Genomic DNA, 24,574 nt, shown 5'->3' with positions numbered 1-24,574 from the left:
AACATCGTTCTGATCAACCATTTGTCAATATTCAGTTGCAATGTTGGATGAAAACATACTGTTGAATCAGGTGTACTTACTTATCTGTTGCCACTTCTTCCTCTGTATCTTTAGTCTCACTGACTTGAACTTGTGAAGAACTTATTTCTTCCCTCATTTCCCCGACAGAACCCTACAAACAGAAAGCAAGATTAATTGGCTTAATTTTAAACTCTTTTCTTGTTTTATTCGCTTCTTTGAATACAATGAGTTACATGGGCCTAGCTTGGATCATATCAGCCAATTTAGTGATAGCGTGATTGTAATCATGTATTGTCTTTCTGCTGACATTTAGCACGCAACAAAAGCTTTTCACTGTCTAACAAGGGAATTGTATTGATGTAGGCGTAATAATCCTACCAGGTTATGCCTTTTGACCAGTAAATTCAGGTGAATATTTTCCAGGTCAGCTTCTTCAATTTCCTGTAGTATGCTATGATCCGTCAGAACTGATGGATTGTTTTGTTTGCAACTGGAAAAATATAGAAAAATAGATGGAAAATTGGAAAAACAGATTAGAAATGACTATAAATCATTAAATTCTGTGGCATCCTGTTGACAGTAATGGAAACATAGAAAATAGGTCCAGGAGTAGGCCATTCATCCCTTTGCGCCAGCACCGCCATTCAATATGATCATGGCTTATCATCTAAAATCAGTACCCCTTTCCTGCTTTTTCCCCATACCCCTTGATTCTGTTAGCCCTAGGTCTCCAAATTTGAGGAAGGACATTCTTGCTATTGAGGGAGTGCAGCGTAGGTTCACGAGGTTAATTCCCGGGATGGCGGGACTGTCATGTCTTGATAGAATGGAGCGGATGAGCTTGTATACTCTGGAATTTAGAAGGATGAGAGGGTATCTTATTGAAAAATATAAGATTATTAAGGGATTGGACATGCTAGAGGCAAGAAAAATGTTCCCAATGTTGGAGGAGTCTAGAATCAGGGGCCACAGTTTAGGAATAAGGGGTAGGCCATTTAGAATGTAGATGAGGAAACACTTTTACACCTAGAGTTGTGAATCTGTGGAATTCTCTGCCTCAGAAGGCAGTGGAGGCCAATTCTCTGGATGCTTTCAAGAGAGAGTTAGCTAGAGCTCTCAAAGTTAGCAGAGTCAGGAGATATGGGAAGAAGGCAGGAACGGGGTACTGATTGTGGATGATCAGCCATAATCACATTAAATGGCGGTGCTGGCACGAAGGGCCGAATGGTCTACTCCTGCACCTATTGTCTATTGTCTAAGAGCTAAATCTAACTCTTCGTTGAAAACATCCAGTGAATTGGCCTCCACTGCCTTCTGTGCCAGAGAATTCCACAGATTCACAACTCTCGGGGTGAAAAAGTTTTTCTTCATCTCACTAAATGGCCTACCACTTATTCTAAAACTGTGACCCCTGATTCTGTACTCCCCAACCTGGGGAAAAATTTCCAGCATCAAGCCTGTGCAATTCCTTAAGAATTTTATATGTTTCTATAAGATCTCCTCTCATCCTTCTAAATTCCAGTGAATACATGCCCAGTCGACCCATTCATTTCATCATAGATCAGTCCCGCCATACTGGGAACTAACCTGGTGAACCTACGCTGCACTCCCTCTACGGTTGATGGTAGACTCTAACAGATTTACACATCTTGATATACATGCCTGTGGAATAGAAGTCACTGAATAATAGAAAGATTACAACAAAGAAGGATTCCATTCTGCTATGAAAATCAAAAAGCTGTAGTTGCTGGAAAATCTTAAATTAGAAAAGAAAATACAGGAAACACCTTGTCTGTCGGGCAGCATCTGTGAAAAGCAAAGCGGAATTCTTCAGGGTGAAGAATTTTTGTTTCCACAGATGCTGCCTGGCCCATTGAGTGGTTCCTGCATTTTCTGTTGCTAAACAACTTGTCATGTCTATTGGAAAGAAATAACCCTTGAATAATCCCAAACAAGAAACACATTATCTTTTCCAATGGTTTTAGTTTATTCGACTGTAGTTCATCAGTGTAATTCTGTAAATTACACCCTTAAAAATAGCATCTAAATTCAGTGTCCCCCATAATGTTTGGGACAAAGACCCATCATTTATTGATTTGCCTCTGTACTCCACAATTTGAGATTTGTAATAGAAAAAAAATCACGTGGTTAAAGTGCACATTGTCAGATTTTATTAAAAAAGCAATTTTTATACATTTTGGTTTCACCATGTAGAGATTACACATAGTCCCCCCATCTCAGTGCACCATAATGTTTGGGACATGGCTTCACAGGTGTTCATAATTGCCCAGGTGTCTTTAATTGCCTCCTTAATGCAGGTATAAGAGAGTCTCAGCACCCAGCCTATCCATCACCTTTGGAAACTTTTACTGCTGTTTATCAACACGAGGACCAAAGTTGTGCCAATGAAAGTCAAATAAACTATTATAAGACTGAGAAACAAGAATAAAACTGTTAGAGACATCAGCCAAACATTAGGCTTACCAAAATCAACTGTTTGGAACATCATTAAGAAGAAAGAGAGCACTGGTGAGCTAACTAATCACAAAGGGACTGGCAGGCCAAGGAAGACCTCCACAGCTGATGATAGAATAAATTATTGCTATAATAAAGAAAAAAAAACAAACACCTCTCCGACAGATCAGAAACACACTTCAGGAGTCGGTTGTGGATTTGTCGATGACCACAGTCCACAGAAGACTTAATGAACAGAAATACAAAGACCACACTGCAAGATGCAAACCACTGGTTAGCCACAAAAATACGATGGCCAGGTTACGGTTTGCTAAGAAGTACTTAAAAGAGCAACCATAGTTCTGGAAAAAGGTCTTGTGGACAGATGAGACAAAGATTAAAGGGGCTGTCCCAGTGCGGCGACCTAATCCGCGAGTTAAGAAGAGTGACTTTGACCTTCAAGCTCGAGGGCACTTGAGGAAAACCGCGAGCTGGATCGACTGACCGCACACACACACACACACAAACACATCGCAAAGGCGGGGGCCAGGGAAAGCGGGGGAGCGCTGTCTGAAATTCAGACCCGCGATGAAGAGGAAAGAAAGACGGAGGGGTGGGGGGGAGAGATGGGGAGAGAGGGGGAGAAGGGGGGGAGAAGGGGGAAGAAGGGGGGGAGACACTTTTAAGAAGTATAATAAAGTTTAGCGGGCATTTTACCTACCGGTCGGTTTACCTGAGTCCTGAAAACTCCAATGAGCCAATCAAAATGCCCGGTCAGCGAAGGAGGTTGCCTACGGCTGCCCTCGACTGCCTGTAACTAAACAGCGACCCCACACCACTGGAGTACGAGTTAAAAAGAACCATGCCGACCAAATTTTACTCGCGGAAAACTTTTCAACATGCTGAACAATTTTCCGTGACCTAGCTGAGGCCGCGAGTATTCGGGAACTTCCCTCGAGCATGAAGGAAAGTTCCAGTGTCCTCATAGGACCTCCTGTTGACCATGCTGCGAGTTTGTGTCAAGGGCAAACTCGTCTAAACTCGCAGATTAGGTCGCCGCAGTGGGACAGCCCCTTTACTGATATCAGAGTGATGGCAAGAGCAAAGTATGGAGGGGAGCAGGAACTGCCCATGATCCAAAGCATACCTTCTCATCTGTGAAACAGGGGTGGTGGGGGTGTTATGGTCTGGGCATGTATGGCTGCCGAAGGTACTGTCTCACTTATCTTCATAGAAACATAGAAACATAGAAATTAAGTGCAGGAGTAGGCCATTGATGATACAACTGCTGATGGTAGTAGCATAATGAATTCTGAAGTGAATAGACAAATCTTATCTGCTCGTTCAAACAAATGCCTCAACTCATTGGCTGGCGGTTCATTCTACAGCAAGACAATGATCCCAAACATGCGGCTAAAGCAACAAAGGAGTTTTTCAAAGCTAAAAAATTGTCAATTCTTGAGTGGCCAAGTCAATCATCTGATCTGACCCCAATTGAGCATGCCTTTTATATGATGAAGAGAAAACTGAAGGGAACTAGCCCCCAAAACAAGCATAAGCTAAAGATGGTTGCAATACAGGCCTGGCAGAGCATCACCCGAGAAGACACCCAGTAACTGGTGATGTCCATGAATCGCAGACTTCAAGCAGCCATTGCATGCAATGGATATGCAACAAAATACTAAACATGACTACTTTCATTTGCATGACATTGCTGTGTCCCAAACATTATGGTGCCCTGAAATGGGGGGACTATGTATAAACACTGCTGTAATTTCTACATGGTGAAGCCAAAATTGATGAAAATGGCCTTTATTAAAATCTGACAATGTGCACTTTAACCACATGTGATTTTGTTTTCTATTACAAATCTCAAATTGTGGCGTACAGAGGCAAATAAATAAATCATGGGTCTTTGTCCCAAACATTGTGGAGGGCACTGTAGCTCCCATTCATATGGAGATGTTTCCGTTATGGGTAAATAATTCATTTTCTATTGGAAGTTACTGTTGAATGTGCTTTCACCAGAATTTGGTGGCAGTTCAGTTACGATCATAAGAATTCAGTTTTCAGTGTACAATTTTGGGCCCCATGTCTGAGGAAGGATGTACTCCCATTGGGGAGGGTCCAGAGTAGGTTTACCAGAGTGATCCCAGCCAGGAATGATAGGGTTATCACGTTTGAATGCAATGGGCCTGTACTCGCTGGAGTTTAGAAGGATGTGGGGGGGACCTCATATAAACTTACCGAATAGTGAAAGGCCTAGATAGAGTGAATGTCATCAAGGTGGTACCGTACATGGCAGCCACGCCAACAGCCTGTATTGTATTTTTCTTCTTTTGTTGTTTTGGTCTGTGTTTACTTCTATGTTTTCAGTGTACCTTTAGTTTTTGTATTTTGTGGAAGTCTGGGGTTGGGGGAAACCTAATTTATCTCTTTCCTCGACGAAGATGCAACTTCTTCATCGTATCTCCGTCTGCACGGCGGCTTTAACATCGTGGAGCTGGCGGTCCTTGGTGAACCTCTGCCTCACCTGGAAAGACTGTTGGGGTCCTTGGATGGAGTCGAGGGGGGAAGTAAAGGGACAAGTGTTGCATCTCCTGCGGTTGCAGGGGAAAGTACCTGGGAAGGGGGTAATTTGGGTGGGAAAGGACGAGTTGACCACGGAGTTGCGGAGGGAACAGTGTCTGCAGAACTCCTGTCCCTTTACCATCCCCTCGACTCCATCAAAAGACCCCGATAGTCTTTCCATGCAGAGGTTCACTTGCACCTCCTCCAACCTCATCTACTGTATCCGCTGTTCCAGGCGTCAACTCCTGTACATTGGCGAGACCAAGCGCAGGCTTGACGATCGTTTCGCTAAACACTTCCGCTCAGTCCGCATTAACCTACCTGATCTCCCGGTTGCTCAGCACTTTAACTCCCCCTCCGATTCGCAATCTGACCTTTCTGTCCTGGCCTCCTCCATTGTCAGAGTGAGGCCCAGCGCAAATTGGAGAAACAGCACCTCATATTTTGCTTGGGTAGCTTACACCCCAGCGATATGAACATTGACTTCTCTAACTTCAAATAGCCCTTACATTCCCTTTCTCCCCATCCCCTCCCCCTTCCCAGTTCTCCCACCAGTCTTACTGTCTCCAACTACATTCTATCTCTGTGCTGCCCAATCTCCTGACATCAGTCTGAAGAAGGGTCTCGACCCGAAACGTCAACTATTCCTTCTCTCCAGAGATGCTGCCTGTCCCGCTGAGTTACTCGAGCATTTTGTGTCTACCTTCGATTTAAGCCAGCATCTGCAGTTCTTTCCTATATATCTCTCGGAGACTATCTTGGTACATTGAGTTTATATATGTTACAATCACAAAGACAACAATAAATGATTAACCACAGTTTTGATAGCTATAATAATCTACTGAGCTTTAACATTTTGAGTGCAGACAACTAACTTTGCAGAATTAGAATTTTGTTCAGTTTAGTTTAGAGATGCAGTGCGGAAACAGGTCCTTCGGCCCACTGAGTCAGCACTGACCAGCGATCCCTGCACATTAACATTATCTTACACACACCAGGGACAATTTACCTTTATACTAAGCCAATTAACCTACAAATCTGCGGCACCCACGTGGCCCGTCCTCGACCGCCAGAGCCCGTGTCCTTCTTCTGCAGGAATTGTAGCAATTGCAGAAAGATGCCTAGTTAGAAGCATAGAAAATAGGTGCAGGAGTAGGCCATTCGGCCCTTCGAGCCAGCACCGCCATTCAATATGATCATGGCTATTATTCCAACTCAGTATCTCGTACCTGCCTTCTCTCCATACCCCCTGATCCCTTTAGCCACAAAGGCCACATCTAACCCTCTTAAATATAGCCAATGAACTGGCCTCAACTATCTTCTGTGGAAGAGTTCCAGAGATTCACCACTCTGTTCTGCATTTTGAGGAGATACCACACAATTCTGGGGAAATATTCTAAGCTGGATATTGTACATAGCTGTTCCCTATTTCTAATTATTTGATCTGCTGGAAGCAATGAATATTCCCGAATGCACCAAAGTGGTGATCTCTTTTTATATTTTCAGGCCTTCTCAGGGGTGGAAGATTGCAACCTTCACGTGGTCCGCCTTGTTTCGACTAATGCACAACTCGACGTGCACAAACGGAAGATCAAATAGAAGTCCAACAACTTTAGGCTGTGCACGCCACACGAAAGAAGAAGAAGGCCTTCTCAATGGAAAATTGTTTATTCATCTTTTAAGACATAAAGATATTTATTTTATTACTTACTGGATAATTCCACTCTTGCGTATATGTTCTGCTCTGGATCTGATCCTTCTATTTCCTAGTAGATAACCATTGCAGTATTAAGAAATAAGTGATAGTTTTTGCCTTGGCCTTATCACTCTTAACAGGCCTATAATATTTACCACATTTGTACATTTCACTGATTTAATAAGATCACGTCATCAAATGTTAAGTAAAACTGAGAAAAAATGGACAATAAAATAAATTCAACAGGCTATTTAGAAATGGATGGCTCCCATTCCTTCTTTCCAGAGGTGCTGCTTGTCCTGCTGAGTTACTCCAGCATTTTGTGTCTACCTTCGGTGCCAACCAGCATCCACTGTGCCTTCCTATACATCAAATTAAGGACTTGACAAACTAAAAAAGTGGAGCAACTATACAGGGTTCGGGAGAGTCAGAGATATCACAATGGGTTCTGGAATGGATTAAACTTCAGGACATCATTTTGAATTAAAGGGCCCAAGAAAATTTGCATGACATAATAGAATTAGGGATACGAGTCACAAGTATGAGGATCCAGGATGGAATAAAGATGCAAGCAACTCATGAATAATAGTGGATAAGCATTCAAGGAAGTAGAATGATATTTTCAGAATGCAGTATGGAATGTGGTTGTGAGGACAGCGGTCTGAAATAAGGTTTTTCTGAATGCCAAAATTGATTAAGTAGAGCTTTCTATGAAGATTCAGATTTTCAGATTCAGATTCAAACTTTATTGTCATAGTGCAGTGTACAAGTACAGAGACAACAAAATGCAGTTAGCATCTCACCCAGAAGTGCGAACACAGAATAATGGAACAGTAAAATATATATATGTATATATAGTAGCAGTAGTGCAATTTTCGGGGGGGGGGGTGAGATCAGTCACTGGGGGAAGGAGTGTCCGAGGAGGGTGCGGGGGGTTGACTGGCAATCACCAAGGTGCAGAGTTAAGTAGGGTAACAACCGCAGGGAAGAAGCTGTTCCTGAACCTGCTGGTCCGGGAACGGAGAGACCTGTAGGGCCTCCCAGATGGGAGGAGGGTAAACAGTCTGTGGTTTCAGATGAGAGCAGTCCTTGACGATACTGCACGCCCTTCGCAGACATTGCTTGCTCTGGACAGCCTCAATGGAGGGGAGTGAGGAACCGGTGATGCGTTGGGCAGATTTCACCACCCTCTGCAGTGCTTTCTGGTCGGAGACATAGCAGTTACCATACCATACTGTAATATAATTGGTAAGGATGCTCTCGATGGTGCAGCGGTTGAAGTTCACCAGAATCTGAGGAGACAGATGGACCTTCTTTAGTCTCCTCAGGAAGAAGAGACGCTGGTGAGCCTTCTTGACCAGAGTTGAGGTATTGTGGGTCCAAGAGAGGTCATCAGAGATGTTGACCCCCAGGAACCTGAAGCTGGAAACATGCTCCACCTCCGTTCCGTTAATATGGATGGGGGTGTGCGTGCCACCCCTAGACCTTCTGTAGTCCACAATGAGCTCCTTGGTCTTCTTGGTGTTAAGGGCCAGGTTGTTGTCAGTGCACCATGCTGCTAGGAGCTGGACCTCCTCCCTATAGGCCGACTCATCGTTGTTGCTGATGAGGCCAATCACCTTTGTATCATCTGCATTCTTGATGATGGTGTTAGTACCATGTACAGGTGTGCAGTCGTAGGGGAAGAGGGAGTAGAGGAGAGGACTCAGCACACAGCCTTGTGGATGTTCAGGGTGAGGGTTGAAGAGTTGTGGTTGTCTGACCTAACAGACTGGGGTCTGTTAGTTAGAAAGTCCAGTATCCAGTTGCATAGGGAGTGGTCGATGCCCAGGTCTATGAGTTTGGTGATTAGTTTCAAGTTCAAGTTCAAGTGAGTTTATTGTCATGTGTCCCTGATAGGACAATGAAATTCTTGCTTTGCTTCAGCACAACAGAACATAGTAGGCATTTACTACAAAACAGATCAATGTGTCCATATACTATAATATAAATATATACACACATGAATAAATAACATGATAAAGTGCAAATAACAGATAATTGGTTATTAATAATCAAAGTTTTGTCCGAGCCAGGTTTAATAGCCTGATGGCTGTGGGGAAGTAGCTATTCCTGAACCTGGTTGTTGCAGTCTTCAGGCTCCTGTAGCTTCTACCTGAAGGTAGCTGGGAGATGAGTGTGTGGCCAGGATGTTGTGGGTCTTTGATGATAGTGCCAGCCTTTTTGAGGCAGCGACTGCGATAAATCCCCTCAATGGAAGGAAGGTCAGAGCCGGGCAGTGTTTACTACTTTTTGTAGTCTTTTCCGTTCCAGGGTGCTCAAGTTGCTGAACCAAGCCACGATGCAACTGGTCAGCATACTCTCTACTGTGCACCTGTAGAAGTTAGAAAGAGTCCTCCTTGACAAACCGACTCTCCGTAATCTTCTCAGGAAGTAGAGGCACTGATGATTTCTTGATAATTGCAATAGTGTTCTCGGACCAAGAAAGATCTTCAGAGATGTGCACTCCCAGGAATTTGAAGCTCTTGACCCTTTCAACCATCGACCCATTGATATAAATGGGGCTGTGGGTCCCCATCCTACTCCTTCCAAAGTCCACAATCAGTTCCTTGGTTTTGCTGGTGTTGATGGCCAGGTTAGTGCGCTGGCACCATATGGACAGTTGCTCGATCTCTCTTCTATACTCTGACTTATCCCCATCAGTGATACGTCCCACAACAGTGGTGGCGTCAGCGAACTTGATGATGGAGTTCGCACTGTGACCGGTTACGCAGTCATGAGTATAGAGTGAGTACAGCAGGGGGCTGAGCACGCAGCCTTGAGGTGCTCCCGTGCTGATTGTTATCGAGGCTGACACATTTCCACCAATACGAACAGACTGTGGTCTGTGAATGAGGAAGTCGAGGATCCAATTGCAGAGGGATGCGCATTCACCGTTGATCTGTTGTGGCGGTAAGCGAACTGCAGTGGCTCCAGGTTTTTGTCGAGGTAGGAATTGATTTGCTCCATGATCAACCTCTCAAAGCACTTCATCACCACCAGCGTTAGTGCCACTGGTCGATAATCATTGAGGCACGTCACCTTATTCTTCTTGGGCACTGGTATAATTGATGCCCTTTTGGGGGACCTCAGACGTCAGAAGTGAGAGGTTGAAAATGTCAGTAAAAACCCCTGCCAGTTGGTCCGCACAGGTTTTTAGTTTGGAGGGGATAATGGTGTTAAATGCTGAGCTAAAGTCGATGAACAGCATTCTCACGTAGGTGTCTCTGTTGTCGAGGTAGGAGAGGGCGGAGTGAATTACCGTGGAGATGGCATCCTCCGTACTCCTGTTCTTGTGGTAGGCAAACTGATGGGGGTCCAGTGTGGGAGGTAGGCAGCCTTTGAGGTGTGCCAGGACCAGCCTCTCGATGCACTCAGTGATGATGGGAGTAAGTGCAACTGGGCGGAAGTCGTTGAGGCTCACCGCAGTGGAGTGTTTTGCCACCGGCACAATGGAGGTGGTTTTAAGGCACGTGGGGACAGCTGCTTGGGCAAATGAAAGGTTGAAGATGTCAGTCCAGACGTCTGTCAGCTGCGCAGCACAGGCCCTGAGGATGCGCCCGGGGATGCCGTCAGGGCCTGCAGCCTTTCATGCATTAATCCTGCTTAGTGCCGCATACACATCAATGGGGGTGAGTGTGAGGGGTTGGTGATCAGCAAGTAGCACAGCCTTGATGGCCATCTCTTGATTGTCCCTGTCAAAGCAGCCATAAAAGTGGTTAAGCTCCTCAAGGAAGGAGGCGTCGCTGGATGTGGGGGTGGTGTTGGTGGGTTTATAGTCCGTGATGGCCTGGATGCCTTGCCACATGCGTCGGGGGTCGGAGTTGTTCTTGAAGTGCTCCTCGATCCTTAGCTTGTAGCTGTGCTTGGCCTTCTTGATGCCCCTCTTCAGATTAGCCCTGGATGAACTGTAGGCTCGAGCATCGCCTGACCTGAAAGCAGTATCACGTGCCTTCAGCAGTAGCCTGACCTCTCTGTTCATCCATAGCTTCTGATTCGGGAATGTGGTAATCCGTTTGAGGGAGGTGACACTGTTAATGGTGGAGTTGATAAATTCCAAAACGGAGGAGGTATATGAGTCAATGTCCGTGTGGGAGTCAAGGGTGGCCTGAGCTGCAAACACATTCCAGTCATTCCAGTCTTAAGAGGCATTTTATATGAAAGCAAGCAATCTATTCGAACCCATTGAGGTAAAATCTGAAGTTATCCCCCGATGGAGATCTGCATCTAATTTTGGGCACTAAATTTTACAATGGATATCAAAGTGCTGGAGAAGGTGCGGAGCTGGCTATTGGGATTGAGAGACCATTATGTGGAAAGATTGGGCAGGTATTATAATCGTTTGTTATAGATGTGCCAACTGAATGATTTTGATAGAGAAAACCTAGACTATCACTAGTAACCAAAAAAATGAAATGGAGATAAGGAGGATTATTTTTTAAATGGTGAATGCATTACCATATCATCTGGATTGCATTGCCTAAATAGGAAATAGAAGAATATTTATGGAAGTGTATAGGTTTTGCTTTGTTATTACCTTCTCTGAGCTAACACTGATCTATTCTACATTTTCCTTCATCTCCATCCCCTTTGTCTCGTTTTAATACCTTACATTTCCTTATCTCCGTATCTCCCTCTCCCCTGATTCAGTCTGAAGAAGGGTCTCGACCCGAAACGACACCCATTCCTTCTATCCAGAGATGCTGCCTCTCCCGCTGAATTACTCCAGCATTTTGTGTCTATCTATGGAAGTGTATAGAGACTTGCAGAAAAAGAACATGGTGCAGAAGCAACTCGGTTTTCACAAAAGCTGGCACAGATAAGATCAATATAATTGGCTCTTGCTTGTGCTATATGATTCTGGAATATTCTGAAATGGGATTCGGATTTATCAAAATGGAAAAGTGTAAATACGCAAGGAGCAATGATTGTAATATCTTTAAACCAGCACGAAATATAGACCTTGGGATGATGGCATAGAAGTGATAAAACTAAGGATTAATAACACGCAGATTGACTCTTCCCATCAATTCTTCATCTTTAAATTCTGAACAGGGAACTTCACTACTGGAAGCATATTATATGCAGTAGATTCAGACAGTTTTGCATCAGTTGGTGCATAACCAAATTTATAATATACTTTAAAGGTACAAAAAAATGCTGGAGAAACTCAGCGGGTGCAGCAGCATATACTTTGCTGTGGGGCAAGGAATAGCACTTAGATATAACATTATTTACAATTGAAAAACAACCTAAAAAATACATCTGGAATTATGTACAGATGTAATAAAGATAAATGTCCTTTTAACAAGTACTGTATAATGTCCATGAAACACACCCCTGAATATGTCACACAAGAACTAATTACTTTGTAGAACACTGATTATAGACAATAAACAATAGGTGCAGGAGTAGGTCATTCGACCCTTCGAGCCAACACTGTGGTCACATGGCTGATCATCTGCAATCAGTACCCTGTTCATGCCTTCTCACCCTATCCCCTGACCATTTCCAATTGCTCCTGTGAGAATCCTGAATAGAGAAATAATAAAGGTGGAAAGTTAATCAGCTTTTGGTGGCATTTGTTCGGGGAATTTATATTGGCCACAGAACTGTGGGAATTAATTCCTTTTTATTACAGGAAAAGGTCAGTGCGATAACTAATGTACACATGAGCTACTGGGGCAGACAGATGGTGCAGAGCAATGCAGATCACTATTAATACTGGCTAGGTTGCAAATGTCTTGGAGTTCGACTTGAACTAACGACTCTCTCACTCAAAGGAAAAGGGGATTGCCCGCAGAGCCGAGCTGACCTTTTAAATACAAAACTCGTACTGCAGGAAAAGTGACTGAGAACTGGCTGAGCAATGATTTGAATAGGTTAATGTCCACAATGGATTGTCTTCCATTCAGCATGTGGATTGGGCCCTATATAGGGTAATGTGCAGAATCAATAGTTCTCTTCTATATGCTTCCTACAGGCCTTCCCTCCCTCTTTCCCCAGGATGCAAATGTCAAAGACTATAGGGCATATCGAATAGAACAGGCAGCTTCAGTAAGGAACACTAAAGGATAGTGTGTGTCAGAAGACACATCAGCAAAATTGAACATTTCAGAACTGAGGCTAATAGTTTAGTGATTGGAACAATATAAATTCTATGGCTGAGGTATTTAAATTGAATTTACAGAATTTTGAGCTAGTCTTAAAAGTGAGAGAGGCAAAGTTTAAAGGAGATGTGCAGGGCAGGTTTGCAACACAGAGAGTGATGGGTGCCTGGAATGCACTGCCAAGTGGTGGTGCAGGTAGTACGAGAGTGGCATTTAACGCGTATGCAGGGAATAGAGGAATAAGGATCACATGCAAGCAGGAATTAGTATAACGTGGCACCATGTTTGATGCAGACATTATGGGCTGAAGGATCTATTCCCATGTTGTACTGTTTCTATGTTCAACATTCTTTTCATGGTCTCAGACGCGCGGCAGAAAAAGGTAGGAACAACGGTAGCCCAATTCACCTCTTCGGGTTTGCACTGCCAATCAACTTGCTCAAAACTCATCTGTAAATTCCATTTAAATATCTCAGCCATAGAACTCATATTGTTCAAATCACTAATCTATCAGCTTCAGTTCTGCAAATTTCAATTTTGCTGATGAATCTTCTGCCACTCGACTGCTCTTAAATTATCCTTCAGTCTTCCCTGCTCAGGTAGCCTAATCTATTCCACGTGCCCTGAAAATTAAGCTCTTTTAGCTCTGGTTTCTGCGTCCACTCCAAAGCCACCTTATTTTTCCTGAAGTGTAATAAGCTTAACTCAAAGTATGCTTCTCATGATATCAAACCAGAGTTCTACATGGGTGGTACATAATATAATTTAATCCATGTAGTTCCATATGCTTTAGCTCACTGCGGCTTTTTCTTTGGGTGCTTCAGTTTCCTCCTCCATTTCAAATATGCAAGGCTAATGCGCCACTATAAATTGCCCCAGTGTCTAGATGAGCAGCAGAATCTGTCGGGAGAATTGATAGGAGAATGTGTAGAATATGCAGTTAATGTAAAAACGGGTGCTTGATGGTCAGTGTGGGTTGATGGATCCGTTTCCATGCTGAATCTCTTTGACCCTCATATCAATATTTTGCATTTCTATTTTGAGATGGGCGCATGGTGGCACAGCAGTAAAGTTGATGCTTTACAGAGCCAGAGACCTGGGATCGATCCTGACTACGGGTGCTGTCTGTACAAATATTATTCTTTCTCCGTGACCGTGTGGGTTTTCTCCGGGTGCTCCAGTTTCCTTCCACACTCCAAAGACATACGGGTTTGTAGGTTAATTGGCTTGGTAAAATTGTAAATTGTCCCTAGTGTGTAGAGGATAGTGATAGTGTGCGGGGATTGCTGGTCGGTGCGAACCTGGTGGGCCGGAGGGCCAGTTTCTGCCAAAAACGAAATTAAACTAAAAGATGAGGGACATTTTTTAAATAAGGGACTTTCTTAAAACTTATTCTCAGATTCTATTTACTAACATAATATCTTGAATTTCATCTTAGACTGGGAGTTTACTTTATGTGAAGCCGGAGGAAACAGGTGTGAAGATTTGTGATACCATGGTCAGTTAAAATTGTGTTGGACAAATTAGAAAGACTGATAGTTATACTCCTATACTTGAACTAATACATTAGATCAATTCCTGAGAGGTGTGTAACATAATTCTCACCTCTCTTTAACGTCTCGTCATCATTTTCACTGTTTAGCTCTTCCCCCTCAGGTGCAATGAGAATTTCAGTAAATCCATGCTGTGTCCTGTGTTGACCACTTGAAATAGGGTTACGCCTGTTGTACTGATGCATTCCAGCTTCTGGATGATGCTTTATCTCACCACATGAGTTGTAATTCTGAACTACATCTGAGGGTGCTAATGTTAATTCCATATTTTCCCTCTTAATCATTGTCTTTATGGGATGTACGGAGATGTTTGAGCTCATAGAATTATTTCTTGTTGCATTGGAACTGAGTGACTGCCCTGCTGCTGCTTCTTGTGGGTGAGCTTCTGCGTTTTGTTTCTCCGGTTGCCGAAAAGTTTCAGCCTCAATAGGAAAATAAATTATCAGCAAATTCTACAAAATTCCTCAAAATAATTCTTGGTCCTAATATTTCTGTTGTAATAACTGAAAGCATTATACTGTATTGGACTATGTACAACTAAATGCCAGGGTTAATTATATATAATTAGGTTTTCACACACACACACACACAAATAAATAGTCCTACACACATATATATACCACCGATCAGAATATAAATAAATGACTAAAAGGGATTGTATTATAAATATATACCATTTACTACAATCCCTTTCAGTAATTTATTTATATAAATAAAATATGTGTGTGTGTGTGTGTGTGTATATATATATAATATATATATATATATATATATATATACCATTTACTGTATATCTATCTATACAAAACTAAAACTCTGATCTTGTGCTCTTCCGGTTTGCGTTGTTTTTACATTCGTGCAAAAATAACCCGATAACGCTAGATTTTTTTGCCACCTTACTCGCCCTTCGCCTGTGCTGCAAATGCAATGCATTTTTTTCCGATCGTGGTATAATACAAAAGGTATTAAGGTTTAAAAATCGTTGAAATGGCGCATATGCGCAGATTGGTCAGTCAGCGCCATGCAGATTGGTCTCCACCCCTGGCAGTCAACCAGGGCAGCGGCGCCCCCTTACTGCACTGCCCCCAATGCAGTAAGGGGGGTGTGTCAGTCGAGGCCCTGCTCCTGTCTCTCTCTCCTTCACTCACCCCTCTCCCCCGCCCGCCCTCTGCGGCAACGGCGGTCCCTTCTACCCGTTGCCCCGGGTGAATTGCTGCGACTGTCCGTCTCCTTCGCCATTGCCACTGACTTAAACTCACCCTCACGTCCCTCTTGGAGGTGATCTTCTCCACCAACATGTCGAAACTCGTGATGCCCAATGTGACGAACACCGACTCCATTGCCCCCCCCCCCCCCCGGCCCCCCCCCCCGGCGGCGGCAGCAGCGAGCAGGCAGGCAGGTAGAGTTTTAGTAATATACTAGACTAAGTGGGACCCATTGGGCCCCATTTCCCCAACGCAATATTCCACCATTCACCCGTTCCCCCAACGCAACCCTTTTCCACAATGCAATATTCCTCCACTCACCCCAACTGTGCAGGCATGGCTCATTTCCCCTCATCGCCCAACACTCCCACCCCCTCCTCTTCACCGTCCCTCTCCTCTCCCCTCTGCTCCTCCTCCTCTCCTCCACTCCCTCCCTCACCTCTCCCTCCCTCTCATTTTACCTACCCACATCACTCCCTACCTCCCTCCATAACCCCTCACCTCTCCCTACCCTTATCCTCTCCATCTAACTCCCTGCACCCCTACTCCTCACCTCTCCCCTATCCCACTCCCCTGCTAATCACAATGTTTAAATAACATTTACCCTCCTCCCCTCACCCACTCCCATCGTCTCATTAAAACAATGTAACAAATCACTCATTGCACTGGGTGATGGACTGTTTATGTAAATGATATCCTATTGTAACGTCATACGGTGCTAACTGCCAGTGGAACACTGCTGGCGGGCAGCTGCTGTTTTGTTTTTTATGTAAATGAGATCCCATTGTGATGTCATTGTGGGGTGGAGCACTGCTGACGGGCAGTTTATGCATATGAGATCCCATTGTGACATAGCTGGAACTGACACTGCAACTTCAAATTATTTTTCTCAAACTGGATTTTTTAAAGTTGAAAATGTGAATAACGTAAAATATATCATCAACCTGAATGAAAATTGATACACCACACCACAGGACAATGGTGAGTAAGGTAGTCCAAAAATTGTAGTGTCATCGTGTACCGTTTTGGCATAATTCAGGGCATGACAGACAGACACACATGCACACACACACACACACAGACATCCACACAGATAACTTGAGAGGGCAGAGAGGAAGAGGAGGGCAGAGAAGGAGGGGGGCAGAGAGGGAGGGGGCAGAGAGGGAGGGGGAAGAGAGGGGGGAGGGAGGGGAGGGGGCAGAGAGGGAGGGGGCAGAGAGGGAGGTGGCACAGAGAGGGAGGGGGACAGAGACGGTGGGGACAGAGGGGGAGGGGGTAGAGAGGGAGGGGGTGGTAGCGAGGGAGCGAGGGGGTAGAGAGGGAGGGGGGTGGTAGAGAGGGAGGACAGTAGATAGGGAGGGGGATAGGGAGGGAGGGGGTAGAAAGGGAGGGGAGTAGAGAGGGAGGGAGAGGATAACTTGTTCTATTTGATCTTATTTGATTGTGCACGTCAGGATTGCATTCGTGCAAACACGTGAAGGTTGCAATCTCCCACCCCTGTCCCTTTGTGATGTCATATGTAAATGAGATCCATTGCGATTGGACGTTTGTGAGATGGCACTGTGACATCATCAATGGAAAGTAATGCACGAGTCTTCCACTGAAAAGCGGATAGTTTTTTGAAATAAACAATGAAAACTTAAAAAACCTTCGGAAATACAGGTCGGAATGCGACGGGAAGATAATTATCCCATCGAGGGAAAATTGTGAGTAGCATGTGTGAAAATGGGAAGGCTTTGGCCAAACATTTTGTAAGAAGATACAAATTAAGATACAAAGGAAACCAACACAACCCTGCATACACACGGAAATTTAGAATGTTGAGAACAAAGGGAAGAGTTTTAGTATAATATAGTTTATATATATATATATATAAAACTATTCACATATATATATACATATACTGACTACCATCCCTTTTAGTAATTTATATTTTGTTAGTAAATACTGGTAGCCATCTTTGACAGCTGACAGATTTCATACCTCTGTTACAGAAGATCTTGGAGAATACTTTCTAGAATTGTTATTTCTATTCCTTTGACCATTCTTTGATGGAAAGACATCTTTTTCAGTCACCTGATCAACTAAAATTACATTGTCAAAAGAATGTTCTGATCTTGATGGGTGCGATGAGGGTGGGCTTGTACGATTTCCTAATGTGGATTCCGCACCATGTCTATGCACACACCAGGATATCTGATAACAGGTTTCTTGATATGGATGTGGTAGGTATATATCCTCTGTGCATGGATTTGCTTGGTCAACGTGTGTCCCATCAGATGGTATCTTATGTTCTTGAGTTCTTTCAGACCTGCCAATATTCAGGTTGTTCCCCTTGTCAATAGCTGTTTGTGCCATAGTACTATTATGATTGGGTTGCCCATGCCTACCCTCAATGTGCATAGTTTTTGCACAGTCCTTGAGCGGCTGATAATTGTCATTTTCGTTTTCAACTCTGCCATCATTTAAAGCAGCATCAAGACCTTGGACAGAGTGCTGGTAATACTTTGTATGGTTATAGTCCTTTTTTAGTTGTTTCATGGTGATGAATGGATGTCTTAAGGCAGTGCCTGCAGAAATCCGATTTTTGGGATCAAAGTTGAGCATCCTCTTCAGAAGAGCCACCATAACATTGCGATCATGGAACTCAGCGATATCATCATCGTTTGGGAACACGTTCTGAATGATATTGAATGTCTCAAGCTGATCAAGTGACTTCACAGTCTGTCTTCTTGGCTCCAAAGATGTTGTTGACATCTTTGACTCATATTCTGACAATGGTTTAAGTTGCCACTGGTGGCCTGAATAAGGACACGCATTTCTTTTGAAGAAAAGGTGTGCTTTACTTGCCTGGTTGAGCAGATAGTCCTTCGGTTGCCCCTGGGCTTTTACAATGATTTGGACCTGATCATATTGATTTTTACCAGGATAGAGAGGTTGACCAAGGCGAAGCTCAGCTAGTACACAGCCAAGGGACCACATATCCAACTTCTCACTGAAAGGCAGTCCTAAGAGGATCTCGGGGCATCTGTAGTGTCTGGCTTGAATATACGGGTCTTTGGAATGAAAAGTAAAATCCTTTATTAATAGAAAGTTGAAATTATATATTTGTTTTTCTCTCAAAATGCCAGAATCATAATTAAAACTAAATTAAAAGTTCTTATTGGTGCGACATTTTTACTTCGGAATTTGAGATCAGGGAATAAAATAGAAAATTGAGCTGAAAGAGTCCTATCTCTGCAAAATATGGGAGTCCTTCATGGAATGAGTTTGGTACCGGCTCCATTCAGTTGCAATTGAGCATTAGTCTACGGCCAAAGAAAATTGGCCAAAAGAGTTGGAATCAGAACTGATTCATAATATTAGCAACACTGAGCCAACAAAATGCAATAGAATCATTGAACCATTAGAAAATATAACTGATTCAATTGGAAACAAAGGAATAATTGAGCTAATGGGAAAAAATAAAATTAGAACTCATTAGAAACAATAGTGTCACTAAAATAGGGTTAACATTAATATCACTGAATCAATCGGAATAATCAATTAGGAACACTAGAATTTGAGCTAATTAGGAACAGCAGCAACATCGAAATAATTGTTACTGCTAAGCAATTATCTGAAATTATTATATTTATCTAACCAGTTAGAAACAGTAGGAATACAACTAGATTGCTAAAATACATAGCTGAAAAGAATAGATATACTGTTTTCTAAATTGTACATATAATTTGTGTTGATTCATTTATTTACATTTCAGTTAAATGCATTACACACTTAGTTAACTTTAGACTTTACATTAGACTTTAAAGATACAGCGTTGAAGAAGGCCGTTCGGCCCACCAAGTCCCAAATGACCAGCAATCACCCCGTACACTAAAACACACTTGGGACAATTTACAATTTTTACTGAAGGCAAATTAACCCACACAGTAACAGGGAGAACATACAAACTCCTACAGACAGCACCTATAGTCAGGATAGAATCCAGGTCTCTGGCGTGGTAAAGCAGCAACTCTACCCTTGTGCCACTGTGCCACCCATCTGTAATTGGCTTATACCTGAAATACCTGTCAAAGTTCCCTTAAAAATTGGCTGGGTAAAAACAAGCAATGTAAAGTATTAAGTTAGTTAGATGAGTTGGTCACAGGTTGGCGTTCCATCGATGCAAGGTTAACCTCACCTGTTCCAAGTCAGAAGTAACCTTCAATTAGCTCAGAGTATGTGCACAAGATTGATAACAATACCTCCATTGATGCTCCTGAACACATCATCAGTGATGTAACCTGGGGTCATTGGATGTTTTGGGTCTTTCAACACCCAGGTGACCCAGCCGTGGTTGATAAGACAACGACTTGTGTTAAGGTGGCATTCGCTCCTCCCCATGGACCTTCTCTCCTGATCCAGAGCCATCTCGAGGCCTTCTCCGCTGCCTCTGTGGTGTTCTTGATGGCTCTTCTCCTCGCCATTCCGTTGATGCACAGTGCACTCAAGGCTTTGTAGAGTGATTGCCCTGCAAAACCTCTGCAGCCAACCTCGATGGGCATACACCTTGCCTTCCAGCCCTGCTTGCGGCAGTCTATGACCAGCTCTTCGTACTTGGTCATCTTCCTCTCGTGGGCCTCCTCCAGACAGTCCTCCCACGGCACTGTCAGTTCCAACAAGACAATGTTTTTGGTCGCCTCTGAGACCAGGAGGATATCTGGCCTCAAGGTGGTCATGGCAATGTGCTGTGGGAACTTCAGCTGTTTCACCAGGTCTACGGAAAGCTGCCAGTCCTACGCAGTCACCAGGATTCCTGACGGATTCCTGGCTGCTGTGGTTCTTGGCAGCTGCACTACGGCCTTCACGAAGGTGATCATTTGGGTGGTGGGCCGTGCTCGTCTGCAGCTACTGATCCACATGCTGATGGCTTCTGCAATGGGTTTGAGAACCTGGTCGTGACGCCATGTGCACCGGCCCTGCCCAAGAGCCTTTGGGCAGCAGCTCAGGATGTGTTCCAACGTCCCCTTGCCTGAGCATTGCGGGCAATCCGGAGATTCCGCTTTGCCCCAGATGAAGAGGTTTGATGGGCTGGGCAGGATACCATGCTGGTAAATTCATGCCTTGAACTTGCCGGGAAGCCCCGACCGGTCCACTGCTCTCAACCAACTCTCCAGCTCCTGACAGGTTTCCTGGACAGATGCTGTATCCTTCAGGCTGCTGTTAAACACCTTGCCAAGACTCTTCACTGTCCTTTCGGAGACAGTTGGGATTTGTGTCCCTTCGATGCTGAAGCGGAACCTGTCCATGACTTTGCCCTTCTTCAGCACCAGTGACCTTGATTTTCCTGGCTTGAACCTCATCCTTGCCCATTCAATCAGTTTCTCCAACCCCTGCAGGATCCACCTGACTATTGGCACTGACTCAGTGGTGACAGTCAGGTCGTCCATGAAGGCTCTGATTGGTGGTTGGCGCACTCCTGACTTGGTCCGAGGGCCCCGACACTCTGGATCAGCAGATTTGCCGATCACATTAATCGCCAAGGCAAAAAAGGATCACAGAGATGGTACAGCCTGGGATGATCCCAACCTCCAGTCTGATGTTACTGACCCCGTTGAGACTCTCATGTTGAACTGGTTGTAATAGTCCAGGATGAGATCTGCCACTTGGCCCGGCACATGATGCTTGGCCATGACTGTCTGGATCAGCTTGTGCAGGATGGAGCAGTAGGCATTGGTCAGGTCAAGCCAGAGCACTGTCAGGTTTCCCTTGTTCTCCCTGGCTTCTCTGATGAGCTGGGTCACCACTCCCGTGTGCTGTAGGACCCCGGCACTCCAGATAAGCCTCCCTTTGGCACTGAGCTGTCGATTGCCATTGCTGGAGAGGACGTTGGTCAGCCGCCTCGCCACTATGCTGAAGAAGATCTTGCCTTCAACGCTTAATAAGGAGAATCTTGGAATCTTCTTCCTTTGGGATCCAGACTCCTTCAGTGAATCGCCACTGCTGCGCCACTTTCCCTCTCCTCCAGATGACTTTCAGGATCTTCCACAGCCATTTCAGTAACAAGGGGCAATTCTTGTAGACCCTGTAGGGGACTCTGCTCGGGCCAGGGGCTGAGCCAGATCTTGCTCTCTTCACAACGTCCTGGACCTCTTTCAGGAGTGGCTCTCTACTATCAAACTCCTTGATGGGTGGAGGTGGTTTTATCAGGATGTGGCACTGGCCCTGCTCCTGCTGCCCGACTGGGTCACTGTAGATCATCTGGATGTGCCGGTCGATCTTTTCCTTAGAAGTTCATGAATGATTGTTATCCTGCAACACAATCCTCCCCCTCTGCAAAACAATATGTATCTGAGGTGTTGAAACATGGGGGAATTATTGTACTGGAGGAAAAGGCAGAACTTTTGCAACTCTGCATAGCCTGTCCACCATCTGCACGGTGCAAGTCAGCAGTCTGATGAAACACTGTCCACTTGCCTGGATCAGTGAAGCTTCAATAACACTCAAGGAGCTCGACATTATATGACAACAGCCAGATGATAGGCAACCCATCCACAACTATTCACTCAGTCCACGTTTGTTCATTCATTCAGTCATATCACACAGCAGTTTGTGCCATCTAGAGGTTGCAGTGCAGCAACTGACAAGGACTCCATCTTCCAAAACTCACCAGTTAGAAGGACAAGTTCAGCAAAGCATGGGCATGCCATCACAAAGAAATTGCCCTCCAAGCCACACACAATGCCCACTTAGTAATATATCACAGTTTCTTCAGCATTGATGGGTCATGGCCATGCAATTCCCTCCCTAACAGCTTTGTGGGTGTATTCACACCTCAAGGACAACTGGACGGCTCAGTGGTAGAGTTGTTGCCTTACACTGCCAGCAGGCACGTGCCATCAGGATAGGCAAGGTAGGCAGTGCGTACCCTGACTACAATTATAAAAAGGTAATTATTAAATATAAAATTTAAATGTAAAGATTTCCAATTCATTTTCTAAAGATTTTTTAAAAGTCGACTGACTGCCCAGTGCCTACCCTGAGTAATTACTCACGGCACGTGTCTGACTACCAGAGACCCGCATTCGATCCTGACAATGGGTGTTGGCTGTGCAGAATTTGTACATTCTCCCTCTGACCATGTGAGTTTTCATTGGGTGCTCTGGTTTCCTCCCACATTCCAAAGGTGGGCAGGATTGTAGGTAATTAGCTTCTCTAAATTGCTCCTACTGTGTAGAATGCAAAACTGGGATAGCATAGAACTTGTGTACAGGTCTTGTGCGGTACGGTAGACTTGCGTCTGAAGAAGGGTCTCAACCCAAAACATCACCCATTCCTTCTCTCCAGAGATGCTGCCTGTCCCGCTGAGTTACTCCAGCTTTTTGTGTCTATCTTCGGTTTAAACCAGCATCTGCAGTTCCTTCCTACGCTTGTGTATGGGTGATCGTTGATCAGTGTGGGACTCGGTGGGCCGAAGGGGGTTGTTTCCATGCTGTATCTCTAAAGTAAACTGAACTAAGGCAGCTCACAAGCACCTTATCAAGGGCAATGGGAATGGCTACCTGCAAAACCCACATTCCCTGAATGAAAAAAAAAAGCCAAAAACTGATTTAACAGGATAAAAAATGCAATGTAAGGTGGAGTTTTTATTAAAGAAGTTAAACAATGCAAAATAAAAATTATTAGGAAAGAGATCATCAAAATACATACCATTAATATGTTGAACCTCATGAAGTATACTGGCTGAACCAAAGTCAATCACTTTGACCCTGAACGGAAACCGTGTGTGCTCTACCAACATGATATTATCTGGTTTGATATCTGTGTGAATAATAGATAACTCTTTCAACTTCACCAAAGCTCTCAGCAGTTGAATGGCAATGATCCTCATATGCTTGACACGGAGTGGAGCAAAGTTGTTAGCTTTTTGGAATTCCATCAAATTCTGCTCCAGAAGTTCAAATACCAGATAGGACCTTCCATTGCTATGGAAGCTTTCGAGAAAATGTACAATGTGAAATTTGTTTGTATCCACATTTTGAAACAGTTTTAATATCCTTATTTCTGAGGCAAGGCAACCACCTTGCTTAAGGGTCTTGATAGCAACAAACTGACCAGTGCTTTTTTTACGACAGCAAGTCACTTCTCCGTATACACCCTCGCCGATCAGTTGGATAACGTTATATATGTCATCGTGAGATATAATGGCAGACATCTCCTTACGACTGGATTCACGAAGAACAGTTTTAGGAGAATATATGATATTCTGTGATTTAGGGTATCCATTAAATCGTTCAGAGCTCATATTCAAAGTATTCTCACTTCGATCATCTTTAAGTAACCTGTCTTCATTGTTAGCAGATCTTTGACTGGGGATGTTAATACAAGGATGTTGAACGTCTACATTTGTAGTCTTCTTCCACAGTGTGTTTATCTTGATTCAATCCTGTTCGTGTTGTTGTGGAGACCACAGAATCCTTTCAGAATAACATGCATTTCTATAGGTCATTTTCAGTGAGTGACACATAGGTACTATGCTGTCATCAGAAATCAAAATTGAGCTTTGCCCATAAGTTCCTCCACAATCAAAGAATCAACTATAGGATACATTCACCAAGACCCAACATAACAAAATTAGCAGCCATGCAAAGCTGGATTATCGAGATCCTGTCACATTATATCACAATCTGTAAGAAAGGATTTACAAACTCTGATGTCATAATTATTTTGTGATTTCATCAAGATACTTTGTGAGAGCGTATTTAAACATAATAATTCCTCTGTTTGAAGTCTCCTTTATTATAAAATAGTGAGATTTAACTGAATTCAAGCAATTCTGCAGAATATGTTTTGCTTTTAAAAAGTCTCATAATTCCATTATAACACTTGTACATTTGTACACTAGAATTTGTACATTCTCCCTGTGAATGCACAGGTTTTCTC

At 43.9% G+C, this 24,574-nt stretch overlaps 1 protein-coding gene across 1 annotated transcript in view; it reads right to left on the bottom strand.

The window, feature by feature from the left end:
* Nucleotides 1-24,304, bottom strand: part of LOC129700410 (homeodomain-interacting protein kinase 4-like) — a 30,233-nt gene extending 5,929 nt beyond the window's left edge. The window contains exons 1-6 of the mRNA XM_055640863.1: nucleotides 23,342-24,304; nucleotides 17,633-18,705; nucleotides 14,497-14,866; nucleotides 6,758-6,812; nucleotides 400-511; nucleotides 81-172 (exon numbers count right to left, since the gene is read on the bottom strand). Of these exons, the coding sequence (XP_055496838.1) occupies nucleotides 81-172; nucleotides 400-511; nucleotides 6,758-6,812; nucleotides 14,497-14,866; nucleotides 17,633-18,705; nucleotides 23,342-23,936 (2,297 nt within the window). The 5' untranslated portion in view covers nucleotides 23,937-24,304. The remainder of the gene's footprint in view (nucleotides 1-80; nucleotides 173-399; nucleotides 512-6,757; nucleotides 6,813-14,496; nucleotides 14,867-17,632; nucleotides 18,706-23,341) is intronic.
* Nucleotides 24,305-24,574: the final 270 nt, after the last annotated feature.

Source organism: Leucoraja erinacea, chromosome 9 (assembly GCF_028641065.1).
Source record: "Leucoraja erinacea ecotype New England chromosome 9, Leri_hhj_1, whole genome shotgun sequence".
Taxonomy (NCBI): domain Eukaryota; kingdom Metazoa; phylum Chordata; class Chondrichthyes; order Rajiformes; family Rajidae; genus Leucoraja; species Leucoraja erinaceus.
Note: the sequence above shows the minus strand (reverse complement) of the source record. Positions and strands in the feature narration are given on the sequence as shown.